At 40.8% G+C, this 22,319-nt stretch overlaps 3 protein-coding genes across 4 annotated transcripts; all 3 read right to left on the reverse strand.

Moving 5' to 3' along the window:
- Positions 1 to 457: 457 nt before the first annotated feature.
- LOC131547191 (gamma-crystallin M2-like) lies at positions 458 to 1,876 on the reverse strand. Its single transcript, XM_058787577.1, has 3 exons — positions 1,800 to 1,876; positions 1,437 to 1,679; positions 458 to 730 (listed from the first exon to the last, which is right to left on the reverse strand). The coding sequence occupies exons 1-3, from the start codon at positions 1,809 to 1,811 to the stop codon at positions 458 to 460; spliced, it is 528 nt and encodes a 175-aa protein (XP_058643560.1). The 5' UTR covers positions 1,812 to 1,876.
- Positions 1,877 to 10,864: 8,988 nt separating this feature from the next.
- LOC131547192 (gamma-crystallin M2) lies at positions 10,865 to 11,854 on the reverse strand. 2 transcript variants are annotated; one of them, XM_058787579.1, is made up of 3 exons: positions 11,775 to 11,854; positions 11,427 to 11,669; positions 10,865 to 11,137 (listed from the first exon to the last, which is right to left on the reverse strand). In XM_058787579.1, the coding sequence occupies exons 1-3, from the start codon at positions 11,778 to 11,780 to the stop codon at positions 10,865 to 10,867; spliced, it is 522 nt and encodes a 173-aa protein (XP_058643562.1). In that variant the 5' UTR covers positions 11,781 to 11,854. The 2 variants fall into 2 exon arrangements, with proteins under 2 accessions (XP_058643562.1, XP_058643561.1); XM_058787578.1 differs by lacking the exon at positions 11,775 to 11,854 and having other exon boundaries at positions 11,427 to 11,681.
- Positions 11,855 to 18,381: 6,527 nt separating this feature from the next.
- Positions 18,382 to 19,264, reverse strand: LOC131547184 (gamma-crystallin M2-like). Its single transcript, XM_058787559.1, has 3 exons — positions 19,225 to 19,264; positions 18,884 to 19,126; positions 18,382 to 18,654 (listed from the first exon to the last, which is right to left on the reverse strand). Exons 1-3 carry the CDS (start codon positions 19,234 to 19,236, stop codon positions 18,382 to 18,384), a joined length of 528 nt encoding a protein of 175 aa, XP_058643542.1. The 5' UTR covers positions 19,237 to 19,264.
- Positions 19,265 to 22,319: the final 3,055 nt, after the last annotated feature.

Here is a 22,319-nt window from a genome sequence, read left to right on the forward strand (position 1 = left end):
ACCGTGACAGTATAACACTTATTTGTGTGACCAAAATCAAAAGAGTATTTTTAGTGTCTTTTGCACTGATCTTAAAAAAACTGAGCTGGTCACGCCAGCATGACCGTCGACCCCAGGGAGTTAATAAAGGGGTTTTGGAACCAGGGTCAAAGAAGCAAGTGGTGACAACACACTACTAAAGCAGTCGTCTTTGTCTTCTCTAGTGCAGCTCTTCTCAAACTACTGTATATTGATATAAATAGTATTCCCTCATTCAATATTGTTTATGAAAATATATCAGTATATTGTGCAAACTCAATATACCGCCCAGCCCTAGTTTAGCTCATGAGGTGCTTTTTTTTTTTTTTGTGGACCATTCATGCAAATATTAGTGACAAAATGATTTTTCAGGACAGTGTGTTGTAGAAGAATTATTTTATTAACATTTTAAGAAATGCTAGAAATAAATACTAGAAAACTAATTCCAAGAGTCCATGATACGCCTCATGCTCATGAATCTCATGCCACCCATATTGCTGAAGCTCCTGTACTCTCCAGGCCTGAAGTACCACATCCTGCCTCTGTAGTTGGGCTGCTCATAGAAGAGCCAGTGTCCTTCCATCACATGGCAGGACTGGCAGTGAGACATGCGGTAACGGTCCATGATGTTGTCACAATCATCCATCATCTCGTACATCTGACCCATGAAGTTCTCCCTCTCATAGATCCTCATTCTGTAGGATCCCCTGTACTGTAGTGGAGAGAAGTCAGTTATGTTTACTGTCTAGTCCTGCCTCATAAATAACTGTTCTGAAAGTAACCATTTTCATTTCTTTAATGTCCCAAAATGTCTTTCAATTGATGAGAAATACAAATACAGGGCTTAAAGTTCTCTGGCACCGTGCCAGATCTCCGGTGTGCAACGTTTGGCTGCAGCAAAAAATAGTTAAAAAAAACTTGTTGATATCACTTTGAAGTCCATGAGTTCACCTATCAATGATATGAGAGGAGCACAGCTTTCACTCTCAACCAAACTAACATTACTAGCCAATCATAATTTTTCGCTCTTATAAACATGAGACACGCATTAGTATCCAAATGCAGAGTCGCAGTCCTGATGAATAGAGAAGCGCGACAAAAAGCTGCGAGGTGCAATTGTCAAAGATGTCCATCTAGCGCATATGTGACCTTGGACCACAAAACAAGTCTTAAGTGTCAATTTTGAATATATAATTTTGAATATTACAGCCCTAGATTAGTTAAAATATTTCAAAATAGAACTGCATTGTTTTACTTTTTGTGATTAAAACACAAATATTTTGTAATTGAAAATTCAAATGTTAAAGTTGCCACAGCATGCTTTGCATGTGCTGCACCCAGCCCCACCCCCTGTAAAAAAAGTTCATGCTCAGTTTTTTTTTTTTGCTTTAACCCCTGGGAATATTCATGAAGCTCACCATAGGGATCGTACGGCAGGATCTGATGCAGTTGTTCATTCCAAACATAGACATGTAATCAGCATAGTCTCCCCTCCTAAAGAAATACTGATTTCCCATGTAGTTGGGATGATCATACATCATCCAGCATCCACTCTCCACTCTGCAAGAGTGACAACGGCTCATGTAGGAGGAGAAGTCACCACAGTCACTCATACACTCATAAGAGCGACCCTGGAAGTTTCTGTCCTCATAGAAGATGACCTAAAAAAATTTAAGTAAAATTTTTGTCATTTAAAATTTAGAAGAAGAAAAAATTAACAAATCAGATCATTTTATTTTGTAGTTAAACTGTGTAGAAATTTGTGCTGGAATGAAGTTTACCTTGCCCATCATGGTTGCGCTGGCTGATTCTCAGTAGTTCCACAAAGAAGAAGCTGAAGCTGATTCTGCTTGTTGACTGACTGCTGTCACCTGTGCTTTTATACTAGACCAAGACTAAAGACTACAGGGCCTCTATTATTAGTCAGTTCCTGACTGTGCAAGTTAGAAAAGAGGCTACTTTAGTTGAAGCGTGCTATCTAGATCTTACTACTCACATTTGTCCTTGACTGTAGAATTTCTGAAGTTTCAATTGTAATCATGAAGCACTAAACTCACTAAACACATGAAAGGGATTTAAAGTAATTTATTAGTTGTGCTTCTTTGATTAGCCGAGAATAAATTGTTAGAAATAAATTGCAAATTAATTAAAAAAATGTTTGGTTTGTTACATTTATAGATATTTTGTTAACAGTCATTTAAGTAGCAGACAAGTGGTGAAACTTTTGTCTATTAAAGCATATTTGTTTGTTTGTTTGCTATATTGTTTTCCAAAACATCTTTGAGGCAGGCTTTATTTTCTAGGTTATAGAAATTCTAATTAGTTAATTAGTGTTGCTGAAGTTTTTGTTTGTTTGTTTGTTTGTTTTTTCTGAACAAATGTTTCAGCAACCCCTCACTTCCTTGATTTTGTTTGATATCTTTGTGGAGTGATTAAGCAGAAGTAATCGTGTGTGTGTGTGTGTGTGTGTGTGTGCGTGTGTTTGCTCACAATCCCTCCCTCCCTCAATATAATAAAATAGAGATTATTTATGTAATGTTTTACAAGAGAATATTATTTCATTATTTTTACTTTCTACTAATTTCACATTTATTTTAATGTCACTGTTTATACTGTTTCGTTATAATTATTTGTAGAATTTACTAGCAAATCCAAGACTAAGGGTGGGTTGCACCAACAAGGATTAAATTAAGCAAAATTTACAGCTAATCAAGGTTTTGTTGATCTGGGTTTTATTTTAAATCGAGTTGTGTTGCACCACTAAATTTTAAACCTAGATTAACAAATCGGGGATTAGAATTCTAACCTGCGATTAAAACCTCCATGATGGATTCGTCATGTAATTAAACAGCAACAATGTTAATATTCCTTATACTATGGGGCCGTTGAATGCTTGAATCTGATTGGTTGACGAACGTTCTAAGGTGTGCAATTATTTTCAGGGAAACGCACGGCGAACGTAGTTCCAGGCAGCTCTTGACCGCATTACATGACCATATCACTGCACCAAATGATTTCTGTTATTTCAAAGGTCTTACAACAGCGAAATAACCAAGACCCACAATGACACTGGCCAAATAAATAAATATAGTAAACAATATGATAAAAACGGCAGATCATGTCCATGTTTTTGCCACAAAATTACACTTTATTATGTATGGAAAGCACATAGTCTATCTCTCCCGCTCTCTCTCCCTCACAGGCCGCACATACATAACAGTTACAGTTTGCGCACACTAACATACATCGCGCTAATGTTGTTAGCGCTACTCTGACGATTTTATCAGTAAACAACTTAAAAACTACATGACTTCTCACAAGCGAGGTAACAACAACGGCGCTGTTTGTGAACAAAAGGAACTAAGTTTCACTATAACTAGAGACATTGCTGCCGAACACTATTGAGAGACGCACGAATCTCTCTCTCTCTCTCTCTCTCTCTCTCTCTCATAACTTAGTTATTAACTGTATTAACTGCATTAATCTGTTATAAACGGCTCAAGCCTCCGTTACTAGGTTTAAATTACGTTTTGGAATTAGCAAAGGAGGCGTTGAGATGCGGAAGAAATAATCCTACTCACAATAGCGATTTAAGTAGAAATACTGGACGAATGCCTTGAAATATATCATCTGATCGATGTCTTGAGGTGTGGCAACCTCAAGGAATAATTGACGACGGTCCGTTGAATTATTAGAAAAATAATGCACACCTGAGGTGTAACGGCCACTCCGTTTAGCGTCGTGACCGCATCACCACCTCGGGTGTGCATTATTTTTCTAATAATCCAACGGCCCGTCGTCAATTATTCCTTACTTATCCTCCATCTTTGACATAAATTGCTTTTGTCGAAAAAGGAAATAAACTTGTAAAAGGTCCGCCGTCTTTATAAACCGCTACGTAGAGAAACCGTTGAACAAACGGCTGATCAAGCAAGAAATGAAAACTTTGAGGCAGTCCATGGATCGCGGAACGTATCAAAAGAAGGGGGGGCCCAAATTTTAACCCATATACATGTAGGCCTATACGCTATACACGCATGATATATACATATCACATAACTGATCACAGAAAAACTACCACAACAAAAGCAACACTTGTAAATATACATATATATATATTAAGACTCACTTTCTTAGCGCTCCTCAAACTTCCCAAAAAATAGCCTGCGTCGCTCGTTACGCTGGATGAATTCGTCAGCAACTGCAATCGTGTCTACTTTTGCCAGGACCTCTGTGTGTGTGTGGCAGCACATCAAGTCATTAAGCCTTCTCTGAGTCATAGTCAATTGCAGATACGTTTTAATACGTCTTAGTGTTGAGAATGATCTTTCAGCTGATGCTGTTGTGACGGGAATTGTGAAAAACAGTTTCAGTAGTTTGTGCACTTCTGATACTAATGTTTTTGAACCAGGGACAGCATTCATAGCCTCACTGATGAATCTTACTGATATTCTAGACTTATCTTGAACGCCGTATGCCTTGATGATGTCTGGCAACATGCGCAACTGTGCACATAAATTTGCAAATTCAAAATCCGCTGAGTACAAAGACGTTATAGAAGGCTGGAGAGTCGACACATCTTCCCCAGAGGCAGCTGTGAAGAGGAGTTTTTCCAAGTCCACTACTACCTTAAAGTCTTTCTGATCAAAACGACGACCGAGTTCACAATTCATTAAGTCCAAGACCTCAAAATACTGCTGTCGGTAATAATCTGAAGGACTTTGAAATGCATGCTCGTTGTTGCTTCCGCCAAGTTTTTGGGGCAGTTTCTGTTTCCTTGGCAACCTGGGAGCGTCTGTCAGATCCTTAGAGGCCTCTGTCACTGAAGTAAAAAATGCTTGAAATGCATCATGAGACCTTTGCCGTTGAATAAAACTTTGCGTGATTGCAACCGCATTTTGAGCATCTTGTAGTGTAATTTTAGTTGTTTGCAGTGTCTTGGATAGCTGTTCAGTTGGAGAGAAAATCATGTAAGCAAGACGCAGACCGAAGTACGTAGAAAATCTTTCTAGATGGACCAAAATGCCCGCAGCTTTCCTACCACATTCATCATGGGATTCTTCTGTGATTTCTGTCATTAGAGTAACCAGAACAGAATAGTTGTCGATGATTGATTTCACCGCAGCAGTGCGTACAGTCCATCGCGTTGGACAGAGGGTTCTCAGGTTCTGAGTGTTGGGTTTCATTTCATTTTTTAATGCTTCAAATGCATGGCTTCGTTTTGGAGATTGTTTGATCAGTTGAGTCACTTCTTGCACAATATCCAATGCATCTCGTATCAGCTTACATTTTTTCCCAGTGTCTTGAAGGCATAAGTTTAAGCAATGTGCTAAACAATGCACATGTACAGCCGCAGGATTGTGCTCTTTAAACTGTGCAGCAACACCTCTCAAATGGCCGGACATGTTCGCTGCGCCGTCGTATGCCTGTCCTCTGCACAAATCAGATGTTATATTGCAACGGATCAAAATGTCATTTATTACACTGAAAATTGTGTGAGCGTCTGTTTTTGGTAAATCAAAAAGTCCTATAAAATCCTCACAAATTTTGTATGAGTCGTCCACCCAGCGAAGCAAAGTCACAAGTTGTTCTTTGTTGGATATGTCTTTAGTTTCATCCGAGAGAATTGCATAAAAGCCATCACGAATGGGAGACAAAACCTTTCGTAGTACATCGAGTGAAATTATATTCATCATCTCATTGATTATGTCATGAGACATATAATTCTTCTCATTGAGCCAGTGTTTAATGTCTGTGCAGTCATCAGACCTTAGCAACATTAACTTGTAAAGGTTGCTACCTTCTTGACCATCTATAGCGATGTCTTGTCCCATCAGAAACCTGAGAGAAGTTAGTTGTTTCGATAGCATCTCTCGACAGAATTTCTGCTACGCTTTTAACTTGGAGTCTAGCTGTGCTGCCACACTAGGTTGCTGTGAGACAAAAATCTGAAACTGAGCCAGACATTCTCTGTGATGTTTGCTTTTTGTATGTTCCTTGAATGACATTAAAGCATGTTTCCAGTTATGGAAACCCTGCACGGCAAATGCAGGTTAAATTTTCTTATTTAATGCCAGTCCTTTTATAATGCAAAATCGGCATTGCGTGCAGAAAAGTTTTCCCCGTGTTTCACATAAGGTCAGCCAGGGAAAATCTTTGAACCACTGCGGTTGAACTGATCTCTTTTTTTGTGAGGAGCCGATTCCTTGAATCTTTGTAGTCTGACTTAGTATAGCAGGATTTATAGGTTGATTCGATTTCGTAAGATCCCTGCAGCACTCACTCAAAAACAGTGGATTTCAGCCGTGCTGGATGCAGGAACAGGAGAGATAGTAGGAGACAAGTGAGGGAGATCAACCAGGTTAGACGTCGCATCCAGAACTGCACCATCAGAAGGCAGAACAGAGTCGTCATTTGTAGGACTAACGTTAGTGTCCCTGGCCTGCTTGCTTATAAAGTAATCAGAAATTGGCCGATGTCTCTTCATATTTCAGCACAACTGTCATTTTACACCACGATGAAAACTGAAATAGCGCTATAATGCTTACACACTCTAGTCTAGACAAAACATACACGCTAATTGGTGGCTTTTAAATGAGCGCGGGCTGAATGAACCAATGACGTTTTACTTAATATATTTTATATTTATTAACACACTTATTAATATTAAAAATACTGCTAATAACACTATATGTTCAATGCCAGATATATTATATGTTTCATTTGTGATATAGGTTTATTTTTTCATATGTCATTTTTGTACCAGAATTCAAAAGTAACCCGGGCCCAGGCCCAGGCGGCCCCCCCGCTTCCGCGACCCATGAGGCAGTCCATACGGACTTCATAATCTTGGAAATATATTCATAGTATCAATTAATGGAGTATAGTCACTGATCTATAATATTATATATATAAGAGAAAACAACTGGCATGATTCGCGGAGTGACTATCTCCGCTCGTGACAGTGCCGCACTGTCCGTTTGATTGCCGTCCAGCAAGCGTGTGGAGCGGCCGTGAGAAACAAGAGGTGCGACCGCAATCCCGTCTTCTTTTCTTTGTCGTACACCAAGATAAGTGACAGATTCACATCCCAGACTCGATAGCAGACGCAAGTTCACTACGGGCTGCCACGACCCTCACAATCAGCCGGCTCAGCGTGCTTTCATTTTCATATTTATTTATAATAAACACCTCTCTGAGACCTGACGACACATCCACTGTTTCTGTCTTTGTTCAATCAGCCACATATTGTAACTATAGGGGCACCTTATTTTATTTAAACCTCCTCACCTGTAAATTTAAAATTAATCCCTAATTGAGATTTAAATCTGAGTTTAAAGTTATGGAGCAACAGGATTAAAGTTAATCTATTTTAAATATAACATAAATCCAGGATCAAAATGATGGTTTAAATGTAAACCTGCTTATTTTTTTAAACAAGGTTTAAAGTTTGGTGCAACAGAATTATTAGATAACCTTTGATTTAAACTAGATTTAAGCTTAATCCTTAATGGTGCAACCCACCCTATGGGAGTTAATTGGTTAGCTGACGTTCAGGAGCAGGGCAACGCCCCAAATGATCACCTGACTTCCCGAAACCTCCATATATCGGGCCGCCTCATACTGTACTGTTTGTCTCTTTCTCTCGAACCCACCCTTCCCTCCCTTTCTCATCCATTCAGCCAACGTTATCCCACATTCTCTTCTTTCAGGTTGTATCGGGGGGTCCTAATTGTCTGGCCTAACTATATGATCAAGACGGTACCCGCACCTGAGTCTCTCTGAGCCATGAATTCTAGATGCCCTGATCAACCTGACAATCATCCCATTCCCTCTACCCCTTCATCGTCCTCTACTCTTTCCCAACACTCTGTTCAACTAACTATTTCATAGCTCGTTTGGGGCATGGTCCTAGTTAGTGAAAATATACTAGTCAACATTTAAAGTCGATCAAAACCTTTCACTTGATTAACTTTTTTAATTCACTGCAAATGTTGACTATTGTATTTTTCAGTGTAGGAGGTTGTTGTGCCTGCACTGGCCCTTTATGGGCCCACTTAGGGCTAGCCTAAGGGCCCCCAGCAGGCTGACAGTGCAGGGCCTCTGAGATTTTGCTCGTTGGCAAAATGTTGGCCCCTTAGTGCTGGCCCTGCATGGGCAGCCCTCACTTAGCCCACACTATTAATCTACAACAGGGGTGCCCAACCCTGGTCCTGATCAAACACACCTGAACCAACTAATTAGGATCTGAAGGAGCACTTAATAATTACAGACAGGTTTGTTTAATCAGGGTTGGAACTGAACTCTGTAGGAACCCATCTCCAGGAACAGGATTCACCCCTGATCTATAACAATACATCTGTTTCACTTTAAATACTTTTCAGCTACTATAACTTAAGTCTTTGGGAAAAACAGTTAGTATACATCTGAAATGGATGCAGTCACCACATAACTAATGTCTGTATTGTCAAAAATGTGCAGTAGTCAAAGGGATTTCAAATCAATGGATTTATTAAATACAAAATAGAAAACATTTAATTCAGGTTAATACAGCTACATATAGCCAAAAATGTAAATACACAAGTACAAAAGAGAAAGTAAACAAAAGAATGTAAGATTGTAGGACAGGGATCCTCAAACAGATGTTACTATAATGAATTTAATGAATATAATGAATTTTGTGGTTACTGAAGTTTTACTACAGATAGCATAATTATAGTTACTATAGTGAGATAATAGTAAATTTGTGGATACTGTGGTTTTACTGCAACTGCCATAGTGTTAGTTACTATAGTAAAAACATGGTTAATTTTTCAAAGGGCTTTAGTTAACACATGCCTTTTTAAAACGCTTTTAGCTGTACAGTAGCGCAGACGTTTACATTAGTTTAGCGGGGCAGGTCCTGAGGTTACCAGATTTGTGTAAAAAAATCAGCCAAATGACCATTCAAAGCTAGGCGGAAAACTGCAGGCTTAGAAATACTGTAAGACTTTTGACAATTTGGACCCCTCAAGCCAGTGTCGCCATTCCTCAAAGGCGGCTTTCATTGCTAGTAGCTCATGGTTTCCACATCATAGTTCTGTTTGGCTTGATTTAGCTTGCGAGAGAAGTAGGCACAGGGGAAAAGCTTGGGTGGACTGCAATGACGTTGCGAAAGAACTTCCCCTACACCTGTGCTGGAGGCAGCCCTAGTGGTACGGAAGAAAACTGTCCACAAAATTATTATCAACAGGCTCATGTCTGGCCCACACTGGGCCATCATGGGATTAATGTGGGAAGTCCCATAGTGTGGACTGCTCACAGAGAGTCTGCGGTGAGCCGAAAGCTGTGGGCCTCGCCTGGGCAAGCCTGCACTGGCCCTGATTAGGTTTGGTGTGGGCTGGCCTTAGCCCACTGTGCCCGCAAAAAGCCAGGATGGGCCCCGCAAGGACATGTTTGCAGGGGCTTTTACAGCAATATAATTAGTCTTGTTACACGTTTTTAGCTGCACCTACCTTTTTATCCACCTTATTAACAGAGACCACAAAAGTTGCACAAACTGATGACGGTCCTGAATGTTTTATTTCTACATATTTGTTTTCCTCTACATTTTCAGCACTATCTGATATTGTGTCCATGATTATCTGACAACACCAACATTTTTTTTTTTTTTTAACCTCTTAAACAAATAATGGAAAGTTGGTATAGTTTAAAAGAATTTGTGTTTTCTCGGGTCCATTTAGTAAAAGCACATTTATTTTGAATTACCTGAGTCTGCTAATACCAGTCCCTATCCGCATCTAAGGCACTTATCAAAGTTTTGGACCCAAACCCAGTTGGGTCTCAGTCAGACTTTGGGTTTTCGGATCCAGGCAGACCCATGCAGATCTCTAATTCAAAGACGTCAGGTTTGAATTGGCAGGAAATTTCAGACTATGAAAAAAAGTTAAAGTGACGTGACGTGGCCAAGTATGGTAACCTATACTAAAAATTTGTGCTCTGCATTTGACCCATCCAAGTGCACACACACCATGAACACACACCCGGAGCAGTGGGCAACCATTTTTTAGCTGCAGTGTCTGGGGAGAAATTGGGGTTTCGGTGCTTTGCTCAAGGGTCTCACCTCAGTCGTGATATTGTCTTTATATGCCATTTTCGGCTACTATGGCAGCAGATATTGAACTTTTTTTTTTTTAAATATTATAAATATGTGCAAATATTGCTTTCTTCTTAATATTGGTGACTCTTGTTGTAGCCAGCTGCAACCATTGGCATACCTCATAAACAACTGGAAGATGATCCACAGATGTTCATAGAGAGTCCAGAAATCTGTAGTGTTTCATTAAATGTAGTTTTTATTTATTTATTTACTTATTTACATCTAGATACTTGGACCAAAAAACACTGGACTTGACTGAATTTCATTATATGGAAAGAAAATATTTTATTTATTTATTTATTTTTTTTCAATATCAGCTTTTCTGTTCCACAAAAGAAAGTCATAAATGTTGAAATTAGCCATATAGACATTTGAACTGCATTTTTGAGTCATTTATTTCTGATAAATTCTAATAAATTAGAAGCACTTGTAATTTGGCCAAAGGTTTTTTGATGCAATCTGTGTCTAGGTAGTTTGGGTTTCATGTTTTCATGTTCATCCTTGTTATTTGAAAGAATTAATTCATCATAGTACATATATTAGATTGCTTGATTATCTTAATATAATATGACATAATTTAATAATTTCTTGCAGTTCTGTTTAATTAATGAGGTGTTATTTGGCTACTCATGCAAATATTATTGACATCAATGATTTTCCAGACAGAATGTTTACTGTTGTAGAGAAATTAGTTTATTAATATAAACCCTAGTACCAGGAGTCCATGATACGCCTCATGCTCATGAATCTCATGCCACCCATATTGCTGAAGCTCCTGTACTCTCCAGGTCTGAAGTACCACATCCTGCCTCTGTAGTGGGGCTGCTCATACATGAGCCAGTGGCCGTCCATCACATGGCAGGACTGGCAGTGAGACATGCGGTAACGGTCCATGATGTTGTCACAATCATCCATCATGTCGTACATCTGACCCATGAAGTTTTCCCTCTCATAGATCCTCATTCTGTAGGATCCCCTGTGCTGTAGTAGAAGAGAAGTACATTATTTTAAATGTATCATGTACAACAAACATCTAATGTAAACAAATACAATAACTGTATTGTTCTGCCTCATAAATCACCATTCTGAAAGGATCCTCTGTGCTTTGAATTTATGGATTTTAACATTTTCCTCTATGTTCCACTAGATCAGCTTTTTGCTTCATGATTACAAGCAAATATGAATTGAATATTTAATTTAGAAATAGTATTAATGAAAGGATGTGGATTTGAGTGGATACATTACAAAGCAATACATTTTTGGAGCTCACCATAGGGATCATACGGCAGGACCTGATGCAGTTGCTCATGCCAAACATAGACATGTAATCAGCATAGTCTCCCCTCCTAAAGAAATACTGATTTCCCATGTAGTTGGGATGATCATACATCATCCAGCATCCACTCTCCACTCTGCAAGAGTGACAACGGCTCATGTAGGAGGAGAAATCACCACAGTCACCCATACAGTCATAAGAGCGACCCTGGAAGTTCCTTTCCTCGTAGAAGGTGACCTGAAAATTCATAATTAATCTTTTAACTGATTTAAAGTTCAAATTAACAAATCAAATAATTTTGGAATAAAACTGTGTGGAAATCGGTGCTGGAACAAGGTTTACCTTCATGGTTGCGCTGGCTGGTCCTCAGTAGTTCCACAAAGGAGAAGCTGAAGCTGATTCTGCTTGTTGACTGACTGCTGTCACCTGTGTTTTTATACTAGACCAAGACTAAAAACTACAGGGCCTCTATTGTTAGTCAATTCCTGACTGTGCAAGTTGGTTTAGAGGCCATTCTAGTTAACGCTTGGTTTGTAGATCTTAGTTTACATTGTTCAAACTGTAGAATTTCTAAAGTATAGAAATATGGAAATGCAGAACTTTGTTGTGTCTGTTAGTGTCTCACTGAACATTCCAGAGACTTTATCCCTTTCCATTCCTGGAATTTGATTGGCCACTTGTGTCCGAAGTGGCCACGGTGTTGCCAGCCCTAGTGTGGAATTCCTTTGCATAGAGTGGAGTACAAAGTAAAATAGTGTCTTTAACATTTTATCCATGCATTATTTTTTACCAGACCTCTTTCAAATTATTACCAGCATCAAGGGGAGCAAATAGAGTCCAAACATGATAGGAAACTGTTGAACTATCATCTATTCATTCCACAACATGTTAATAGGGCCGCTCCCTTGAGCTGTTGTGTTAGCAGTCAATAACCATTAACATAAACTGTACTTTGTCTGAGGGTGAAGTGAATGCATTGCAGTTTACATCCATTTATGGTCACCAAACATAGGTATGAATGGATTTGGATAGATCTTTGTGGCCTTTCTTTGTTTCAGCCACTGCTGCTGCTGCTGCATCCAGTGGTGCTAAGGAATTTTTAATGGCCCTGCCATAAACTGGTCCCTGGAATGCTACTGTGCCATTGTTAAATAATTCTTCATTCACACAGTCTGTTATTATGGTGCAGTGGGAATAGGATGGTCTATTTATTATTATAATATGCATTCTTTATATTATGAGAGGATGGCCTGTTATCTTACTGTAGTACAACAGAACTTAATAATTGTTAATTACTTTTACAATTCTTAACCTTTTGACACTGTCACACCATCACCCTGTTTGGACTTTGTTTGCCTGGCTTGTTCTTTGACCTAGTTTCTGTCTCCCCTTTGATTACGTTAGTTAGTTCACCTGTGTCTTATTAATTATCCTCATTTACCTGTGTATTTAAGTTCCTGTCTGCTCAGTTTTAGTTTGTCCGGTCTCATTGTTGTATATGTGTTACCAACCTGCCTTGTGTGGAATTGACGTATTGGTAAGCCCCTCCCCTCGAATGCAGATGAGCCAATGGCAGTTGAGTATCAGTTGCAAGGGGAGCGGAACTCAGACATCTTTAGGTTTCAGCGCCATAGAGAAGCATTAGAAGATCCGAAGCTTGCATCGGTTTGATGGTGTTTACGCTACAAAAAAATGGAAAAACGATGTGCCTGCGTTACTTGTGTAACGTGCGTAGTTTCTGTATGCGAGCTTCACAGTTCTTACTGCGCACTGGCTCGTGGGTTCTTAGCTTTGTTGCAAGGAGGACACCGACAGGGAACTCAGCAGATCATAACACTTGATTTATTAAACATAAAGAGGTGAACATCATGATTTAGCCACATCTGATTACACGGTGTGCGTCCTCTCTCTCTCTCTGCGCTCTCACAACTGCGGGCAGACCATTCTCTTCCGTGATCCTAATCACAGGTCTCTGTTCTCGCAATATTACCTCTAGATCTTATTTAAAGTTATAGAACATTAATTTCACTCCCTACACTTGTAACACTGATTCCAGGTATCCTGAGAGGATAGGCAATATAATTAACTTTATTCTATATCCTAAACCCAAACAAAACAGAGCAAAATGTCCCTAAGCATTCAACCCCAGTCCAAATGAAAACAAAATGTTCATTGTCTGGTTTTCATACACTCATTAAGTTACGATTTTCATCTGCTCAAGCAGAATATTACGGTCATCTTTGAAAATTTGTTAATGGAAAATTGTTTGACATTTCTAGCAAAACTTTATTATATGACTACTGTATGTTTCAATCTACCTTGAGACCTTCTACAAATTTTCAAATACTTAAGGACTCTCTGATGCAGAAAACATTTCTGCTTGTTCATTGTAATGTGTTACTTTCTTTATCCTCATGAGACCGAGAAAATAAAAGCTTTGTGAATTTAGTATTTTTTTTTTCATGTCTTTACATTGTTTAGAGCATAAGAAAAAAAATTGAATAATAAAATTGTATTCATATGTTATGCTATGTCCTCTGTGGAGTTTTTCTAAAAAATAAAATAAATAGACATGAAAAGGCAAAAACCATGGGATTAAAAAAAAAAAAATCAATCAATTTTTAGGAAGATCATGAACTTGTTGAATGATTCGACTCCTCAAGGAAGGAGGTACAAAGGTCCTGTTGAGTCGACATTCAGCAGGTATGGGATCCGTGCCCTGTGTCTCCGCAATCTCAGTCATGACATCCCACTGCACAGGATCTACAATGAGAGTGGTAGGTAAGATGGGGTCAGGTGAAAGGGGTTGAAATGCTGACTCAAATTGATGAGAGAGTGCATCTGCTTTGGTGTTCTTGGAACCAGGACAATAAGTTACTGTGAACTGAAATCTTGAGAAGAAAAGGGCCCACCTAGCTTGTCTGTGATTGAGTCTCTTAGCACTGCAAAGATATTCCAGATTGCGATGGTCTGTGAGAACTGAGAAGGACAATTTGGACCCCTCAAGCCAGTGTCGCCATTCCTCAAAGGCGGCTTTCATTGCTAGTAGCTCATGGTTTCCACATCATAGTTCTGTTTGGCTTGATTTAGCTTGCGAGAGAAGTAGGCACAGGGGAAAAGCTTGGGTGGACTGCAATGACGTTGCGAAAGAACTTCCCCTACACCTGTGCTGGAGGCATCAATCTCCACCACAAACTCACGTTCAGGATCAGGGTGATGCAATATGGATGCAGTGGAGAAACGTTCCTTGGGGTGATTAAATGCCTTGACAGCTGTTGGTGACCAGAATAAGCAACTTCCTGTCCTCTTAGTCACTGATGTTAGAGGAGCTGCGATAGAGCTGAAGTCTCTGATGAAACGTCTGTAAAAGTAAACAAAGCCAAGGAATCTCTGCATTTCCTTGACAGTCTTAGGTTGGGACCAGTTTAAGACAGCTTGCACCTTATGATCATCCATCACCACTCCTTCAGGGCCGACTACATATCCCAGGAACGTGGTAGAAGTCTGGTGAAACTCACATTTCTCTGCTTTAGCGTATAACTGATGGGAGATTAAACGTTGTAGAACAGCTTGGACATGGCTAATGTGTGTCTCTAGGGAGTCGGGGTAAACGAGAATGTCGTCCATGTAGACGATGACCCATCTATTGAGCATGTCGCGGAATACATCATTTATGAATGCTTGTAAGACTGAGGGACTGTTAACAAGCCCGAACGGCATAACCTGGTACTCATAGTGCCCAGACATGGTGAAGAAGGCCGTCTTCCACTCATCCCCCTCTCTGATGCGGATCAAATTGTAAGCATTACGCAGATTGAGCTTAGTGAAATATTTGGCTGATCGAAGCTGTTCGAGAGCCGGGGGAACCAGGGGTAGAGGGTACTGGAATTTAACAGTTATTTCATTTAACCCACTGTAATCAATACAAGGCAGAAGACTCCCATCTTTCTTCTTGACAAAGAAGAATCCAGCAGACACAGGGGACGTGGATGGAACGATGAAGCCTTTAGCTAGTTCCTCCTCTATATAGATTTTCATGGATTCAGTTTCTGGACACTTGGCTGACCAGTGAGTGATTTGACCCTCCGTCCATGAGATCTGTGGTTCGTGTGGTTGAAGCCAGGGGAGTCCGAGAACAACTGGGTTGTTGTTAGCTTGTATGATGTAGAAACGAATGATTTCAGAATGCATGGCGCCGGTAGTCAAGCAGATGTCATTGGTGGTGTGATGGACCTGACCAACGCCCAGAGGTCTCCCGTCTAACGCTGCCACTGCCAAGGGAGATTTACAGGGTATGAGAGGGAGGTCATGACTTTTGGCAAAATCAGCATCAATAAAATTTCCTACAGCTCCAGAATCAACTAAAGCCATTGTCTCTATCACACCCTCATTAAAGGCTAGTTTAACAGGTACCTTGACACACTTTGATGAAATGACTGACTCACTGCAGAGGAAGCGTGCTGCTTGGGTCTGGTAGGACAGGAGACTTTCACATGAGCGTCTTTCCCTCGTCTCGACAAGCGAGTTCAGTCTGCAACTCCAGGTTCAGTCCTCTGCGAAAATGCAGCTTTAGGGGATCATCAGACCATCCAGTTTGTGCAGCCAGTGTGCGAAATGTTAGAGCAAACTCTGCTGCCATGTTTTTCCCCTGTCGCAATGTGAGAATCTGATCACCCGCTCCATCGCTGCAAAAAAAACTCTCAAACGAGGAAAAGGCTGGTCAATTGAAATTCCACACTGCGGTGACCCAGTCTAATGCATTGCCAGATGGAGATAGCTGTAATGCTTGCAAAGTCTTTACTAACTGCTCTGTAAGAGACGTGAGGCATGCTAGCTGTTGTTGATGAGCGACGAGCACGTTGGCCTAAGCAGAGACTTCAGTAGAGAGTCTGTAGACCGCTGCTGGATCAAGTTCTGGCGAATTGTTCTGTAATGATGAGTCAACGGAGTGAGGATCCATTTGCAGCTTTTAATAAAAGTAAACACAGTCGTACAGGCAATGGTCGGTAAACAGTAACAGGGTTATCAGAGATGAGACAAGGGCAGAGTAACAAGGCAGGCGAGGGGTCGGGGCTGGCAGCAAGCAGAGAAGAACAATAGTCCAACAAACCAGGCAAGAAGGTCAAAAGGCAGGCAGCGAACAATCCAAAAACAAGAGAAACAGTCCAGGTCACACACAGTAATCCAATAGAGAAAGTGATAACACTCAGAAATGTCAGCCGAGGCAAAACAAGACTTTGCGACAAGTGTGTGTGAGTCAGAGGCTAAAGTAGACCTGTAAACGAGCATCAGGTGAACTAGCAATCAGAGTCAGGTACGGGGTGATGGGAAATGGAGTTCAGGGAGAAAAGTCAATACTCGGGTGATGGCGACCTCTGGTGACGATCAGGGGGGACCACATAGGCCGGATTCGTTACAGTATATAATTTTCATGTTAATGTGCTGTTGGGACAGCATGTTGAAAAAAGAAGTGTAATAATGGGAGTAATAATTGGCTAGGTAATATCTAATATTTAATTTATGTATTTATATATTTAGATATATTGATATATAATTTATTTCCTATTCAATTGATTTGTCTCCCAAAATTTGCAATAAATATGCTTATAGTCCTGGCGTCCTCTACAGTGGGTACACTGTAAAAAGTGATAAGTTGACTTAACTTAAAAAAATTTAGGAAACCCTTTGCCTTAAAATTTTTAAGTAAATGATAATTTAAAAAATAAGTTAATTGAATTGTCAAGTTCACTTAACTTTTTTTTTTATTATTATGTACTTAACCTAATATTTATTATGACTTCAAAACTATTTTAATATGCTGGGAGATTTGAAAACTGATCCTTTTGAATGTTAGCATTACATATACAGCTTCATATCTATGGGTTTTCATAGATGGTAGGTTTGTTCGGTAGCTCATGGAGTACGGAGACGTACTTGAGAGGTGAAGAGCTTTGCTTCAAATCCTGTGTAACTACGGTTCGACAAAACAGTTCAAATCTGCGTATAAGGAAGTTCAAGTGTCACGGTTGCATCAACAAATGCGTTTTTATATCAGTTTTGCATTTGTTAACACTATCGGGTAGGTTTAGGGTTGGGTTTGGTGTACGGCATATTTCCAACACGATAGAGCATTAACTTCTACCGACAGTATCTGGATATTTGAATTCTGAACTGCCACAATACGTACCTGAAGCAACGTAATAAAAACACAGCAATACTTACCTATATCAACGTAATAAAAACGTGCCAGGGTTCACGCATTGAACCCGTGTTTTAGCGCCACTCAGTGGACATTTCTCTTTGAAACTGTCTCGAAACATGCAGTGAGCTATGTAAAAATGGTGTTGCAGAAAAGTACCCAGAGGTACGTATTTTTATGAGACTGGGTTGGGATTTAACCATTCTTCAAAACATTTGGGATAATGTAAGTACACAACTCATCAAAATATATAACATTTTAATAACAAAAACAAAATATTGTGCCTTTAATATTTCTTAACATACAATTGTTTTGATATATTATTATTTGTAATTAATTATATAGTTACTTACACTGCATCCCTAATCCTACCCAATACCTAAACTTAACAACTACCTTACTGTTAATAAGCAGCAAGTTAGGAGTTTATTGAGGCAAAAGCCATAGTTAATGATTTGTTAATAGCAAGAATTAGTCCTTAAAATAAAGTGTGATCAATAACTTACTGATGTGTTCATTTTATTGTTTGTTGTTTCCTGCCAGTGATTCCTGAATAAAGTCTAGTCCACACTATACATGTTTGGAAATAGTATTGGGAAGTTTGGGAATTAAAAATAAAACTAAATAAATATTTCCATGGACAACTTGTACAGTGTTTAGTGGATTTTGTTTTTGTTACTAGTGGAATTAATGATTTTCAAGACAATGTTTATTGTTAAATTATGTTAAATAATTTTATTAATATAAACCCTAGTGCCAGGAGTCCATGATACGCCTCATGCTCATGAATCTCATGCCACCCATATTGCTGAAGCTCCTGTACTCTCCAGGCCTGAAGTACGACATTCTGCCTCTGTAGTGGGGCTGCTCATAGAAGAGCCAGTGGCCTTCCATCACATGGCAGGACTGGCAGTGAGACATGCGGTAACGGTCCATGATACTGTCACAGTCATCCATCATCTCATACATCTGACCCATGAAGTTCTCCCTGTCGTAGATCTTCATTCTGTAGGATCCCCTGTGCTGTAGTGTGAAAAAAAGTGGATTAAAGATTTGTCGGATAGAACAACATCACATTGCCTGAAAAATTGCTATTGCTTTTTCTAAATGGCTTAAAAAATACAACTATACATGTTTGTAAACATAATGAATATTCAATTAGGAAAATTATTGTAGATAACTGGTAATTGGTAAAAGGTAATTATTTTTTTGTTTTTTTTTCAAATTGCATTAAAATATTCATGGAACTCACCATAGGGATCATACGGCAGGACCTGATGCAGTTGCTCATGCTAAACATAGACATGTAATCAGCATAGTCTCCCCTCCTAAAGAAATACTGATTTCCCATGTAGTTGGGATTATCATACATCATCCAGCATCCACTCTCCACTCTGCAAGAGTGACAGCGGCTCATGTAGGAGGAGAAGTCACCACAGTCGCCCATACACTCATAAGAGCGACCCTGAAAATTTCTTTCCTCATAGAAAATGGCCTGAAAATTCACAGTTTAACATTTAGTGATTTGATATTTTTCATCTTTAATTTTCATTTGAATTTCGTATTGAAAATATTAGCTGGTATAAAGTTTACCTTGCCCATCATGGTTGCGCTGGCTGATCCTCAGTAGTTCCACAAAGGAGAAAGTGAAGCTAATTCTGCTTGTTGACTGACTGCTGTCACCTGTGCTTTTATACAAGACCAAGACTAAAGACTACAGGGCCTCTATTGTTAGTCAATTCCTGACAGTGCAAGTTGGCATAGAGCCTGTTAGCTAAAGCGTAGTATCTAGATCTTAGTACTCTGTTAGGATTTTTCTGAAGTTAATGTTAATAAATAAGACCAGAGCCTCACGATTCAAATTGAGAATCACATTTTTTGTTTGTTTGTTTTTTTGCCTGTGATTCTTGTCTGTGAATTACAAAACATGAACATTGCTAAATAACTGTCAACTAAACTAAATATCATGTAATTTAGCAAAGGTTGTTTGTGAAAATATCTAAATAAATAGATAGAAGATAGAAGTTTACATAAAATATTTATCTTTACACTTTTAAGGTCATGGTATATTTAAAGGGGATATAAAACTCATGTTAAGGTCATTGCACACTGAGTCCGAAATTTTCGTCTGAAATTTATGCACATTAAAAAATAAATACGACCTCACGTTGTGTCAATCACGTTTACACACTGTTAGATTTTCTTCGTTTTCGCATCCGTAGCATGCATTTTGATTGGAAAGGATGATGAATACGAAAAAACGCACATGAAAATTTTGGACTCAGTGTGCAAGGACCTTTAATCTTGACTACCTATAAAGTAGTATTTAATCCTTGATCAAAAGAGTCTTTAGTTTTATCATATATAAAAAAATCATCGAATCGTGACTGGGATCTTTTATCGCTGGGACCACTCCATTTTTCAGTATCAAACGATGTGCAAATCCAGCATCAAACTGGGCCTTTTTTATAAAACGTTCGTCAACATACACGCTTGCAAAACTCTGTTGCTGCTCTGGAAAAATGACTTAGGTTACGTATGTAACCCCAGTTCCTCGAGGGAACGAGAAGCTGCGTCCAAGAACGCTAGGGGAACACCTCCAGAGTGACCGCGCTCTGATACAAGTGTAATCTGTCCAAAGGATGGGCGAGACGTCACGGGCGGATGACGTAATGGCCAGGAAGCATAAAAGCACGTGCAGTGGAACCGGCGTCAGCTTCAGGAATGAAGCAACCGCTCGTAGGGATGCCGGAAGTATGACTTCGAGACGCAGCGTCTCGTTCCCTCGAGGAACTGGTGTTACATACGTAACCTAAGACGTTCCTCTTCAGGAACTCGAGCTGCGTCTGAGAACACTAGTTAACTACTAGGGGGTGTCTACCCACTAAAAGGCCACCGAGAAGGGCGCGGTAAGCCGGTATATCCACCACGTAAACCCTCAAGGTGGAGTGGGTTAACCCTGCGGAGGAACAGGCCCGCACGAATTCCAGAATTGTACCAATCAGGCTGTTGGCTGGGTCGAGCTGGCAACCTCTGCACCATGAAGTGACATTTCACTTCAGGGTGTACAAGTCCCTTGTGTTGTGGAGAAAACATGTAACTAAGGGGTGCCTACCCACTGAAAGGCCACCGAGAAGGGCGCAGTAGGCCAGGATAGCCGTCATGTAAACCCTCAGGGTGGAGTGGGTTAACCCTGCGGAGGAACAGGCCTGCACGAACTCCAGAACTGTACCAATCGGGCAGTTGACTGGGTCGAGCTGGCGGTCTCCGCACCAAGAAGTGAAAAGTTCCACTTCAAGGCGTACAGTTTCCTCGTTAAGGGAGCTCTGGATTGGGGGAAGGTCTCAACAACCTCGGTTGGGAGACCGGAAGCTATGGGCTGTGCCCCCTCAGGGGCCACACCTACAACTTCCAAAGCTCCGGGCGGGGGTGACAGACCCCCGCTTGTGAGAGGAAATCCCTCCTGATGGGAATCTCCCATGGAGAGCCGTCAAGGAGAGAAATCAGGTCCGAGAACCATACTCGGCCCGGCCAGAATGGTGCTACCAGAAGTAGACTGACCTAGTCCCAGCGCACTCTCGCCAGAACTCCCGGGACCAGAGCGATTGGGGGAAAAACTTACAGACGAAGCCTCGGCCACGTCTGTACCATGGCATCCAGCCCCAGTGGAGCTGGATGAATTTAGAGAGTACCAGAGGGGACATGCGCTGTGTACTTACCTGAGTAGCTAAGAGGTACACCTGAGCCTGGCCAAACACTCTCCAAATCTCCATCCATTCCCTGGGCCTCGGCCCCTGCCTCGACGGGATGTCTGCTCCCATTTTCACTGAAATGCCCAGGCATGTGAACTGCTCTCAGCGAGAGGAGTTTTGTCCTGGGACCACCCAAGGATCTGGTATGCCAGCCTGTACAGGGGGCGTGAACACAGACCTCCTCAGTGGTTGATGTAAGAGACCACCTCTGTGTTGTCGGTGCTATCGCACCAACACCGGCGATCTCTTAGGTCTGGGAGAAAGTGTTTCGGTGAAACACCGCCAGCATCTCCAGGCAGTTGATGTGCCACATGAGACGGCGAGTACTCCACAGACTGCGGGCAGGGACACTAGCGTACACAGCGACACAGAACTCCCAGCACCGGGCCCTGAGACAAGAACCAAGGATGTCTCCACATGTCTAAGGGGCACGTAGGCACCGCCACGTGACCTTGATCATGTGAAGCGGGTTTCCCCTTGGGGAGAACCCCTTGGTCTTGAGCCACCACTGTAGGGGTCTCATGTACAGCAGGCCAATAGGTATCACGTTAGACGCAGCTGCCATCAGACCCAGCAGTCTCTGAAACTGCTTGACAGTGAGTGACTGGCCTACTTTCACTCTCCTGACTGCCGTGAGGATCGACTCGATCCGAGCAGGGGACCTGCGATGCCTGCATCGTGGTCGAATCCCACACCACACCAAGATAAGTGGTTCTCTGTAATGGAGAAAGCACACTCTTCTTGGCGTTCAGTCTTAACCCCAACACTTTCATGTGAGCAAGAACAACATCTCGATGTTGAGCCGCCATCTGCTCTGATTGAGCGAGAATCAACCAATTGTCGATATGCGGATGCCTTGTAGCCTAGCAGACTAACGCGGCATCCACACACTTTGTAAAAGTGCGGGGTGAGTGCTAGGCGAAGGAAGAACCCGAT

This window comes from Onychostoma macrolepis, chromosome 09 (assembly GCF_012432095.1).
Source record: "Onychostoma macrolepis isolate SWU-2019 chromosome 09, ASM1243209v1, whole genome shotgun sequence".
Lineage (NCBI taxonomy): Eukaryota > Metazoa > Chordata > Actinopteri > Cypriniformes > Cyprinidae > Onychostoma > Onychostoma macrolepis.